This window comes from Triticum aestivum, chromosome 5D, assembly GCF_018294505.1.
Source record: "Triticum aestivum cultivar Chinese Spring chromosome 5D, IWGSC CS RefSeq v2.1, whole genome shotgun sequence".
NCBI lineage: Eukaryota > Viridiplantae > Streptophyta > Magnoliopsida > Poales > Poaceae > Triticum > Triticum aestivum.
Window position 1 is genome coordinate 427,077,245 of NC_057808.1, and position 13,085 is coordinate 427,090,329.

Below are 13,085 nucleotides of genomic sequence, written 5' to 3' on the forward strand. Positions count from 1 at the left end.
CCCTTCCTCCCCCCACCTAGTTGGAGTAGGAAAGGGGGGAACCTACTCCTAGTAGGAGTAGGATTCCCCCCCTTGGGGGCGCACCATGAGGCCAGCCGGCCCCCTCCTCACCTCCTTTATATACGGGGGAGGGGGGCACCCCATAGACACACAAGTTGATTGTTTAGCCGTGTGCGGTACCCCCCTCCACAGATTTCCACCTCGGTCATATCGTTGTAGTGCTTAGGTGAGGCCCTGCGTCGGTAACTTCATCATCACCGTCATCACGCCGTCATGCTGACGAAACTCTCCCTCGGCCTCAGCTGGATCAAGAGTTCGAGGGACGTCACCGAGCTGAACGTGTGCAGATCGCGGAGGTGCCGTGCGTTTGGTACTTGATCGGTTGGATCGCGAAGACGTTCGACTACATCAACCGCGTTACTTAACGCTTCCGCTTTCGGTCTACGAGGGTACGTGGACACACTCTCCCGCTCGTTGCTATGCATCACATAGATAGATCTTGCGTGATCGTAGGTAAAAATTTTGAAATACTGCGTCCCCCAACATTAAGGTGGGCCACCTCCTCTTCCGACGTGGAGGCGAAGTAGCAGGGAGGCGCGCTCACCCATTTGTGGAGCTCGCCGGTCCACGAATAGGACTCCTTAGGCCAAGTAGGGGGCGGTGACCGCTTACGCGTGGGCGTTTGCTTGCGCTCCGGCTCCGGCTCGGCCTTGGGCTCGACGAGGGGCGGTGGTGGCACGAACAGGGGCGCGTGGACGGAGTCCCCCGCCGCGGACAAAGCAAGGGCTTGCTCCAGCCCATTCCAATGGGTGTCCTTCTCGAGCCGGCTTGCCTCCGGCACGTGCTGCAGGGCCTCCTTGAGGGCGGCTTGGTATCCGCCTCCGCCTGCTCTTCCTCCGGCTTTACTCGCAGGGGCGGCGGTGGAACATCGTGGTCGATGTGGGTGTCGAGGCGACGCTCCTCCTCGTGCTCTAGCGCAAACCAGCACTCCCGATTGGGAGAATCTGGCGCGTTGCTCTGGCGTAAGGAGCTCGCGCCGCCAGGAAACCTCCTCCGCATGCGTCCGCGCGGACGCGACGCTACCGGGATGGGGATGCGCTACGGGTCCAGATGCTAGTCGTGCGGCAAGTTCACATCTGGATATGGCAGGGGCTGACGGTACTCCCAGTGCCACCGCGCCTGGTGGACTGGGATGTACAGCCGCTCCCGCTCCCGCGGTGGCGTACCGCGTCTTGCCGGCGGCGGTGTAAGGGGTAGCCCGCGGGAAGAGTTCGCTCCGGCGCTGAACCTCCCCTTCCTCCCCCTTCCTGCTCAAGATGCCCATGGCTTTGCTAGGGTTTGGGGCTGGCTAGGGTTTCCTGGTCACCGGCGAGGGAGCAAAGGTGGCCAGATATGGACGGGGGGAGTGGATGAGGGCGGCTCCGCTGCACGGGTCCATTAAAAAGGATGGGCACGCGGCCCTTCCACACACTGTCAGACAGGCCCTCGGTAGGTGCCGTGTTAATTATGACCGCTTGGGTTTGTTGGCCAACCGACATGTGGAGCCGCGACGGACACCGAGGGGACGCGAGGCGCGGAGACGCATTTCAGGCGCAAATTTGGGCCGAAAATGGGTCTGCGCGGACGCGGAACAGACGGGTTTTGAAAATGGGTCAGCGTGTTGGGCCATCGTTTTTATCCACGGCGATCCAAAAGAATGTGAGGGGACAAAATGGATCGCCCGGTTGAAGTTGCTCTCATCTATTTTCTTTCACTTTGCTTTTTTTTTTTTGGAATCCATGTGGTAAGCAATTCAAATAATTCTTTCACTTTGCTTTGCTTGGCTGTCCGAGTGAAATCTGAATCTGCAGTGGTACTTGATTCATCAATTGATGGAACCGCCATTTTACTCCTCTCCGAAAGAGCTTGGAGTCCTCATCGTCTTGCTGTCGTTATTTGGACTACCAACGTCCTGCCCATCGCACTTCAGGTTTTTGTAGAATTGTACTTTTTTTTAGTAACACCTGGGTCAGGCCAAAGCATCAAACCCAAGATTTGATCTCCGATGGACTCAGGTACATCATCCTCTTAACCATTCAACTACAACTACAGATTGATTTTCTTTTGTAGCATTGTCGTAACAGATGATCAAGAGCCTCCTTGTGGTAAATGTGCTAAAGATTTCATCCCTACAATTTTAGAGAACTACTTCCTCTGTAAAAAAAATATAAGAGTATTTAGATCACTACTTTATAATGATCTAAACACTCTTATATTTCTTTACAGAGGGAGTACTATCCAAGTTCTTTCTTTTTTTGGCCAAAACAAAAAGAACATCAGTTTATTTAAGTGGAACAGCATCACTTTCATATAGTACTATTTAGCTTTTTTGATATATCTTCATATAATTTTTTTATTGATATATTAGCTTTTTTAAGAAACTTTTTTTAATTTTTTTTTGTGGGGTAAGAAAACTTTATTTGCAATATGCTTCTGGACTGACCGTTGCTTCGCTTTGCGGGCTAGGGCCTTCACCGGTTCATCAGCCCACGCAAGTGTACTCGGGAACGTGCAGTAATCCACGCGAGCGCTATATCTCGCATAGCGAGACCAAAGGTTTCTCTCGCTGAAGCGTTTCGACCAATCGGGCCGGCGCACTAGCGCATGGTGAAGGCCCCATAGCGAATGATAATATTTTTTTAATACACGATCAATTTTTTTCTATACACATTTAACCTTTCCCAAATGCTTGATTAACATTTTTAAAATATGTGTTCGACATGTATTTTTCAAAATGCTGGATTAACATTGTATATACATGATAAAAAAATCATCATTTTTTTAATACATGCTCAACAATTCTTCTGTTTACATTCAACATTTTTCTGAATGCTTGATTAACATTTTTCAAATAATTGTTCAAATGTTTTTTCAAAAATATTTGTGGAGTTTTTTTGTAATATATATATATATATATATGTATATGTAATATTTGAAAGTATAAACAAAAGTACAAAAATAAAGAAAAAATGAAAATAGAAAACAGAAAACAGGAAACAGGAAAAGGAGCCTGCGGCCTGCCTCGCGCGTGGGCCAGGCCATCTCGGTCGCCCAGAAATCCAGGCCTGTTGTACCGCAGCGGAAGAGGGTGTCTCTGCTCCGTCTCCGATCTCGCCTCCGCCGCGAATCCCCCCCAAACCGCGAGCAGATTCGCGCCGGACTCGCGACGATTTTTGATGAGATAAGCCCTCGGCCACCTCGGGGTTCGCGATGCTGCGGAAGGCGGCCGTCGGGTTCCTCGCCTGCCTCGTGCTCTACCTCGCCTTCTCCTCCTACCTCCGTAGCCAGGTACGGCTTCACGCACTTCCCCATTCCGAGAGTTTCCAAGGGCTTGTCTGGTCGGGTTGTGCCGTAGAGATTGGCCTGAATCTGGTGCGGCCGCTCCGTGCTTCGTAGTTCAGCCTCCTAGGAAGTGGCGATTAGGCGGAATCGGACTGGATCTTCCTGCTCCATTCTCAATGTGCATGTCTGTACTTAGTGCAATCCTTGCCTTGTTGGTGGTGGCTTCGTCATGTCCATGTTACTAACCAAAGAATCATGCAACACTTGTTACCCTCATCACTTGCCGTAGTGAAGAGCTGAAGTGTACTAATAGAATGTGTGCGAGACACCATTTGTTGGTGCCCGCCTTCTGCTTTGATGATTGGAGTAGTTTTACTGTGGAATCAGGTGGTAGTTTACTAGTAATTTCTAGTGACCATGACTCATTGAACATAACTGGCCGTAGCGTGATTAGAGCGCTGTCTCAGATTTTGAACAATATAGTCTTTTTTGTGCTCATTTTGTGCAAGATCTGGGACATGGATTTTTTCTTCTTCTCTGTAGCGATGGTAGCAATGACTAGCGAGGTGATGAACTGATGATTCAGGATTACAAAACATTTACGGTACCATTTTTCCTTTTCACGTTGGACAGAGGGCTGCATATGTTCAGTTACCAGCGGTTACTCACAGGGTATACCTGGACGTGGAAATTGATGGCCAAAATATAGGTATATCCTTCTTTCATAGCATCATTTTTCTTCTGATGCCGCGCTGTAACTTGCATTGTAACAGCACATACTACTGAGCTTAACGACCATTTTCCGGCTGCTATAATAATTCTTGTCTGGCCCGTTGTTACAGGTAGAATTGTTATTGGTCTTTATGGGGAAGTGGTGCCAAAAACAGTTGGTATTTTCACACCCTCTTTCTCTCTTTCTCCTCATGCTTATATTTTCCTATTGAAGCATATAATAACTCTTTGGGGGTAACGACCTAGTCAAAGATTGCATGATTATCCTGTTGTGAAATAAAATCTTTCGTAGAAGAAAGTTATTTATGCTGAGTCTTGTGCTCCTTGTTAGATAATATAAAATGGCGAAAACTGGAAATTGATTGGATGGTCATTGTTCTCAGTAGTTTAGTGGAGGAAGACTGATGTGTAGATGCATGCCTATACCCCAACCTTGTCTGCTTGTTTGCAACTTTTCATTCGTTTTGTTAAGATGTCTGTGGTTGTTAATAAGGAAAATGGGGTGTCAACAGATGAACTATACTAAATATCTTCCAGCTTTCAAATATCTTGCCGAAGGAACAATTTAGTAATATATAGGAATACTATCTTTCACTTATGAAGTTTATTTTCGGTACTGATATTTTTTATTCCTGCGTTCTGCAGAAAATTTTAGAGCCCTTTGTACAGGTATTGTTCTTCCTTGAATTGTTTGCATGCCGTCTTCCTTGAATTCCTTGAGGTGATTTTTCATATTGTACTTTGTTCATTATTGCAGGTGAAAAGGGCGATGGGCCCAAGGGTAAACCTCTTCACTATAAAGGAACACCATTTCATCGAATCATCCCAGGTTTCATGATTCAGGGTGGTGACATAGTTAGAGGTGATGGGAAAGCAAGCGAATCTATATATGGAGGCACCTTCCCAGATGAGAATTTCAGTGTGAAACATACACATCCAGGTCAGATGTGCAACCAGGGATTCCTTTTTTTTGTTCAGTTTTAACTTTGCCTTTAGTGATGTACCAACTTAGTAACACACTTATCTTCTACTAGTTAATTGCCCGTGCGTTGCAACGGGGCCATATATTTTCACTGGTTCAACACTAATCATGTTAGACATATACTTTAAGGATTCTCGTGCACATCAGACAACATTGTCAGCTTTTACCGTTAAATCCCTGTTCTTTTTCCTGCATCGACTATGCCGACCTCCCCATTGCAAGCTCGTGATTATAGTCGATGGCACATCCGTCTCACAATCCCTCAATTCTCCCACAGCCACACTTCGAATTTCAAACGTGTAACCATGAAGTTGCGTTAAAATAAGTCAGATCATGAATCAGTTAGTACAATATTTACAAGAAAGAAAACAGATGATTTGCTAATAACTACGTGTGAGGGTTAGAGGAGTTCGACTTCTTTTTGCATGCTGCACTGTTAGCGCCACACACTTTTATGTTGTTCATTCTCCCCAGGTTCCGTACTTGAATTCATCACAGTAGCATGTGTGCTAACTATTGCTTTGTCGTACTTGAATTCATCAGACTGTTACAAACCTTAACAATTCTCCCCAAGCCATTGATGCATATAAGCACATGAGTGCTAACTTGTTTTGTCAATGAAGGTGTTACAATAGCTTGTGTGGCAGTCATGTCTTAGTCATACTGCCGAGACGGTAATACAGAGAAATAGGTGCAACAATCCAATACAGGGAAAACAGTAACAATCGAATACAATGGAAACAACACAATAAAGATGAAGCTATTAAGAAATACACATATAAACATGAAGGTATTATCACAAAGGTAACCATGCAGGTATAATTCACTAAAGAAAGGAACCAAAAGATCTGGTTGTACTGAAAATAGGTGCCTCACCATACTGTACATGCGAAATTCAAACATGGCACTTATCCAATAATCAGTTCTGAATAGATTGTTGCTAACCTTAATAATGTAATTGCCCTGCCAGCTTATATATCTTTCTTTTGATATTAGCTATGCAAGGTTGAGAGAGTTTCTCAAATGTAGGCTCATATGCCTGGGAATTGTGATTCCAACATAGTTTGGAAACAAAGGCAGGATAATGTAGGCTCATCTGCCGGTCGAAATCGATAGATGGCAGACACAACATCACCACCAATTGATTCGTTTTTTAGGAGTAGAGATAAAGATAACTACCATCTATTTTGTGACCGCCACTGGCGAAGTTCCTACATAGGCTATCTTTATTATTTCGTCTGTCCTCCATAAGTACTGGCGTATTGCATGAGGTTCTGAACTATTTGTTTGAGATTGTCTCAGATAAATATTATCTTCAGAGCTCCCTCACACTTTTAGCATTAAAGCAAATTTACCAAAGAATAAGGAAATGTCCTCTCCGTAGCTGAGGCAACTGTTTTCTCAGCCTCAAGCCAACCAAGCAGATTGAACTGGGGCCTTGTTGCATCATTGAAGCTGGCAAACACTACATCTGGCGACGAAGCAAGTTCCAATGAGACAGTAGTGTAAAACCTTGATCCTTGAGGACTGCATGTAATGTCCACTAGCACTAGTACACCTGCAAAATCCCTTTTGCTCCTAATTTCTCAGCCCTCATATGGCAAGATTGACCACAACATTACACAATTGAAAGTATGCAAAATACACCTAGTGGGGTTTCTCAGTGTTTACATGATCTTAAAATGTACATTCTGGCGTAGATGAGTACTGAAAATAGAGCTGGAAGTGGGTGTGTATATGATTGTGTGCATCACTACTCTCTGTTACGTGGTGTTTGTTCTTAAATATTCTTTCGGCATGTTCTGTCTTGTTTTAAATACCTCGTAATGTGAATACCCTGTTTCTGAAGTTGGAGTTACCTTGTGATCTTGCAGGTGTTGTTGCCATGGCAAATTCTGGAACTGATTCCAACGGATCCCAGTTCTACATAACCACAATCAAGACAGGCTGGTAAGCTCGATTACACCATATGTCCGCGCTCAACTTAACATTGACCAATCTACGACTTCTGAAATGGCAAGCGCTGCAGGTTGGACGGGGAGCATGTAGTCTTTGGCAGGGTGATTCAGGGAATGGATTATGTCTACGCCATTGAAGGGGGCGCAGGCACTTACAACGGCAAGCCGAGGAAGAAGGTGCTGATCACTGACTCTGGTGAGATACCCAGGGAGAAATGGGGCGAGGAAGCAGACTGAGTCATAGCCTAGTGGTGGAAAGGGGTTGATGCCTTCCCACCCACCCAGGTTCAAGGCATAGTAATTGCAATTTTGGTTCGTTGCACCAATCATACTGTAGGGGTCTCCCTTATAGTCTTTCTGTCAAAAAGATGGATTTTGACACCGCGCGCTTCCGTGACCGGTTTTCTTCGCACACCAGCCGTGCTTCGAGCAGAGTTCTGAATGTTGTACATTGTAGCCAGCGTATCACATGCCAAAACCTACTTGTATTTGCATGAATCTTAGCGTAAAATCAATGACATATGACTTTTTCTTGAAATAGATGTGCAATACTTAGAGCACATTTAGATGTGCTTTAGCAAAACTGTTGTTTTTAACTGAAGTTGAGTTCAGAACTATCGACTGAAGCAGAGTGAAGGCTTCCTGTTTGAAAATAGACGAAACAGTATCACATATTGACAGGTCTAAGTGCAAGAAAAGGAATATGGTGCACATCTCGAGTAAAATATCTATGGTAAAATAGACGAAAGATTACGGCATCCCAATCAGGTGTGCAAACTAAGCATATCTTAGATTAAACAAATGTTACGACATCAGCATATCTTAGATTAAACAAAGATTACTACGTGCTATGGTTTTTAGATTTTCATCGCAGCGAAACTAGCCCAAAGTCTTAGATTTGATATCAATGCCCACGTATTATCATATTACCTGATTTATTTTAGGCTTTGACATTATTCGCTCAGCTGTATTAGACGTCCGTGGACTATGAGATGTCTGGTAATGACTTTTATGTCCGGCATCGGCAGCCACTCCAACGACGACGACTGGGATGCGTTCCTACGCGGCTGGCGACGAGGACAAGCTGGCCCTTTGCATCGCGTTTCAATGGTCGCGAGGGGACAAGGGCGGCAGTTCTGGCTCTACTGCGACACCTCATGTTACCAGTGTATGTCCTCGGCGCTATACTACTAGCGTTTGGCCTCCGCGCCGGTAACCACATTTGTGGAACGCCACTACTAAGGCTTTTTCTTACTAGTGTCCGGCAGGGCAGCGAAGGGTTTTAGTGGCCGCTCTGCCAATGCCGAGGACGCGCACACCTGAATTGAAGGCGCGCTGCCCACCGCGAGAGGCGTCTGGCAATGGAGTCGGCCGCCACCGCATCGGAGGCTGTCGCACGGTGGGATGCCGAACGAGGAGGAGCGGCTCCTAGCATGGGTTTGCCGCCATTCACTTATCACGACAAAGATGGACGCCCGCCGGCTGTGGAGGAAGAACGCAAGCCGGCTCTGGAGGAAGAACGCAAAGGTGCTCCAGCTGGGCCTGGAGCTGTGCCCACCGGCTTTGGAGGAAGAACGCAAAGGTGCTCCAGCACGGCCTGGATCTGTGCCCGCGTGGCGAGTCGCCAAGCTCAACCGAAAGCACACAACGGGAGTCGTCAAGCCAAAGCAGGACTCCACAGGACCGCATCGTTCGGAGGATGAAATGCTACATCGTCCTTTTCTGGACGCCTACCTAGACGAAAGGGCTGGCGTGACAGTGGTGAAGCTCGGCGCTCTCTTCGTCTTTGACTTTCATTATTACTAATCTAGTTAGAATTTGTCCGTCGGCTAAACCGGGGTGATCTTTTGGTGATCGTTTATGTGAATTATGTTTTGGTGATCGTTTATGTGAATTATGCCCGTTGATGTCTTTATATTTTAGTTTCACTAATCTAGTTAGAATTTGTGCTTGTGGACATCTTTTGGTGATCGTTTATGTGAATTATGCCCGTTGATTCGGTGTATATTTTCATTATTACTGATCTAGTTAGAATTTGTCTTTGTGGACATCTTTGATGATCGTTAATGTGAATTATGCCCGTTTGATGATCCTTTATGTGAATTATATCCATTTCATGTCTATTTGATGATCATGATCTATGTAGCATTTGTATGTCCGTTTGATGATCTATATAGTATGTCCGTTTGATGATATATGTTGAGTTGTATCATTATCATGTATATGTGTATGAGTTATCCACGGTTGTAACGACACGACCTAGTCCTGAGGGTGTAGCTGGCTAGCTTCACGGCACCTCCTCTCCACGATCCTTGCATGTAGGGATCGGAGGTTGCCTTCTCTGTATATCCTCCCCTACCCATGTCGACTAGCCCTACCTCCCCTCCGCCGGCCGATGCCGACAACACCGGTGGCATCCCAACCCTCTCGGATGCCGACCTCGCTGCTGCCGAAGCGGCCGCCGCTGCTTCTCCCCTGGCTCCGCGCGCAACGCCCACCCCTGACCTTCCTTCGTCCGGCAACCTGCCCCTCACCACCAGTCCCCTTACCACCATCCCTCTCGCCGTCCCAGTGACCTCCGCTCCGGCTGAACCCCCCTCCAGTATCTCCCACATAGTCGATTTCAAACTCTCTCTCGACGACGCTAACTTCATCCGCTGGAGAAACTACTTCAATCTCATCTTCGCCCGCTTCCACACCGACGACCACATCCGCGACGGCTCCGCTGCACGCCTCTCAAACCCGCGCTGGCGTGATGACGACAACACAATCGTCCTGTGGTTTTTTGCCACCATCGTCGGCGATCTTCTCGACGTCGTCGCACCGGCGGGCTCCACCGCCTACACCATCTGGCGGCGCCTCCACGAGTACTTCCTGAAGAACGAGGCGGAGCTTGCAATGCACCTTGGCCAGGAGTTCCGGGCGGCCGTGCGCGGGGACCAGTCGATCAATGACTATTGCCGCCGCCTCCAAGGCCTCGCTGCGGCCCTCGCTGATGTTCGGGAACCGGTCACCGGCCGTACCCTTACCTTGCAGATGTTGGACAGCCTCGGCAAGAAATTCGAGCTCCAAGCGGCGATCATCCAGTCCACCGTCCTGCTGCCCACCTTCGCCCAAGCTCGATCCCGTCTGGTGCTAGCCGAGCTCGCCCTTGACAAGCGGGCGCGCGCCGAGGGCGCGCAGATCCTCGCTGTCCACTCCGCTGATGATCGTGGTGGTGACCGCAACGGCGGCCGCGGCGATCGTTCTTCTCAAGGCGGGGGTGACCGCGGCCCTCCTGGCGGTGGTGGAGCTGGCCGCGGCGGTGACCGCGCTGCTCTTGGCGGAAACCGTGGTGGTGGCCGCGGCGTGCGTGGCCGTGGTCGCGGTGACGCTCCCGGCGGTGGCCGGGGCACCCAGCAACCCTGGCTGGGGTATTTCGCGCCCATGGGCATGCCCTTCCCCCCACCGCGTGCTCCTTGGATCCCGCCGAACTCGGCCGGCGTCCTTGGCCCCCGCCCCGGCGCGCCCACGCACGCCTACCCCGTGATGCAGCCTTTTGCTCCGCCGGTGCCCTACTCCACGCCGTTCTCATGGGACGCCTCGGCGATGTTCCACTCTGCGCCAAGCTACGGGGCGGCTTTCCCTGCTCAAGCCGAGTGGATTATGGACACGGGCGCATCATCCCATGTCACTGGGGACCCAGGTATCCTCGACGAGTCTCATCCTTTATTAGCGCATAATACTCGTCATATTATTGTTGGCAATGGGGCTCGTCTTCCGGTGGTCGCCGTTGGTAACACTCGCCTCCCTCCTCGGCCCTTCTATCTTACTCATATATTACTTTCGCCTAATATTATTCAAAATCTCATTTCCGTCCGCAAATTCACTTGCGATAATTTATGTTATGTGGAGTTTGACCCCCTCGGCTTTTCTGTGAAGGACCTTCAAACCAAGGCGGTCCTTCTGAGGTGCAATAGCTCTGGCGACCTCTACCGCTTCTCCGGCGACTGCGGCGATACCCCTCCGGTGGCCTTCACTACCACCTCATCGGATCTTTGGCATAAGCGGCTCGGCCATCCGGGCTCCTCTACATTAGTTTATTTTCCCTTTGATGTTCCACCAAGATTTAATAAAGCTTCTTTGTCGCCACTTTGTACCGCTTGCCAATTGGGCTAACACACACGACTTCCGTTTCCTACCTCTACCTCTTATACCACCGCGCCATTTCAACTCTTGCATTGCGATTTGTGGACCTCACCGATCATTAGTTTTTCGGGCTACAAGTACTATCTTATTATTTTGGATGATTACACACATTATTCTTGGGTCTTTCCACTTCTTGCCAAATCCGACACATGTGCCACGTTATAACGTTTCTTTTCTTTTGTCCTCACTCAATTTCATGTTTTAGTGCAATGCTTGCAGTGTGACAATGGCGGTGAGTTCCTCACCACCCGACTCCGAGAGTTCTTCTCCACTAACGGTATTTCCTTTCGCCTTACGTGCCCACATACCTCCCCACAAAACGGCAAAGCGGAGCGCCATATCTGTACAACCAATGACGTGGTCCGCACCCTGCTCTTCAAAGCTCATCTCCCTCCGTCATTCTGGGTTGAAGCTCTCCACACCGCCAACAACCTTCTCAACATCCGCCCTTCCCGTGCCATCAACCACTTTACCCCACACTTTCTTCTTTACGGCGAAAACCCTACATACGATCACCTTCGCACGTTTGGGTGCCTCTGTTTCCCTAACCTCTCCGCCACCGCCCGCACAAACTCTCGCCACGCTCCACTAGATGTATCTTCATTGGCTACCCACGCGAGCAGAAAGGCTACAGGTGCTTCGATCTCTCCACCCGTAAAGTTATCACCTCTCGTCATGTAGTTTTTGACGAATCCTGTTTTCCCTACGCACCACCCGCGATCGCCACAGAAGATCCCAACCACCCTGTCCCACGCCCCCTCCTCGGATCTTTCGCGTCGTATCCCACCTACCCCACCCCGCCCACTCCGCTCACACCACGCAACCACCTGGACTCGCAGTCCTCCGCGCCTGTCGCCTCCCCCATGCATGCATGCCCGCCCGCCCGCCCCCGCCTTGCGGGTCCCGCCAGCCATGCACGCTCGCCCGTTGGCCCGCTCGTTGCCGCGCCCTCTTCGCCCGCCTGCACTCCCACGGGCCCAGACCAGGCCTTGTCGCCTTGCGGTCCCGCCAGCCATGCACGCTCCCCACTCCCCTCCTGATACTGTGCCGCCCTCAAAGACCCCAATTGGCATACTGCGATGATCGACGAGTATAATGCACTAATACAGAATGACACTTGGTCTTTGGTGCCTTGTCCTGCAGGTGTTAATGTGGTGACGGGCTAGTTGATCTTTCGGCATAAGCTTCATCCTGATGGCTCCTTGGCGCGTTAAAAGGCACGATGGGTGGTTCGTGGCTTCACCCAGCATCCCGGGGTTGACTACGGGGAGACCTTTAGCCCCGTTGTCAAACCCGCTACGATTCGTGTCATCCTCAGCCTCGCTACGGCCAACGGGTGGCCGATCCGGCAAATGGACGTTAAAAACGCCTTCCTCCATGGTGATCTTGCCAAGACAGTCTACTGTCAACAACCCCCCGGTTTTGTGGATTCCGCTCACCCCACGCATGTTTGCCGCCTCAACAAATCCTTATATGGCCTCAAGCAGGCGCCCCGGACGTGGTTCCTTCGTTTCACCCGCTTCCTCCACACACTCGGTTTTGTCTCATCTCAGTGTGACACCTCCCTATTCATCCTACGTCGCGGGGCCTCTATGGCGTACCTGTTGCTCTATGTCGACGACATCATTCTCACCGCTAGCACCGCCTCTCTTCTTAACTCACTTGTTTCATCCCTCACCCGTGAGTTTTCCATGAGTGACCTCGGCGACATTCATCATTTCCTCGGCATCAACGTTCATCGCAATGCTCCCGGGATCTTCTTATCTCAGGAGCAGTACGCTTTGGAGGTGTTGGACCAAGCCAACATGCTTAACTGCCACCCCATTTCCACACCCATCAATACTCACTGCAAGTTGTCCAGTTCCGGCGGCACGCCCTTCTCTAATCCCTCTAAGTATCGCAAC

General features: G+C 49.4%; 1 protein-coding gene across 1 annotated transcript; it reads left to right on the forward strand.

Annotated features, from left to right (window-relative positions):
- The first annotated feature begins 3,082 nt into the window (after positions 1 to 3,082).
- LOC123122377 (peptidyl-prolyl cis-trans isomerase CYP21-1) lies at positions 3,083 to 7,531 on the forward strand. Its single transcript, XM_044542571.1, has 7 exons — positions 3,083 to 3,327; positions 3,955 to 4,030; positions 4,164 to 4,211; positions 4,699 to 4,722; positions 4,811 to 4,993; positions 6,910 to 6,985; positions 7,065 to 7,531. Exons 1-7 carry the CDS (start codon positions 3,250 to 3,252, stop codon positions 7,228 to 7,230), a joined length of 651 nt encoding a protein of 216 aa, XP_044398506.1. The 5' UTR covers positions 3,083 to 3,249; the 3' UTR covers positions 7,231 to 7,531.
- Positions 7,532 to 13,085: the final 5,554 nt, after the last annotated feature.

What these genes read in the sequence shown, in the direction of transcription:
- LOC123122377 (XM_044542571.1), top strand. Translation starts at nt 3,250, where the DNA reads ATGCTGCGGAAGGCGGCCGTCGGGTTCCTCGCCTGCCTCGTGCTCTAC. An exon ending in TTTTAGAGCCCTTTGTACAG is followed by an intron (nt 4,723 to 4,810) that starts GTATTGTTCTTC and finishes TCATTATTGCAG; the next exon opens with GTGAAAAGGGCGATGGGCCC. An exon ending in TGTGAAACATACACATCCAG is followed by an intron (nt 4,994 to 6,909) that starts GTCAGATGTGCA and finishes GTGATCTTGCAG; the next exon opens with GTGTTGTTGCCATGGCAAAT.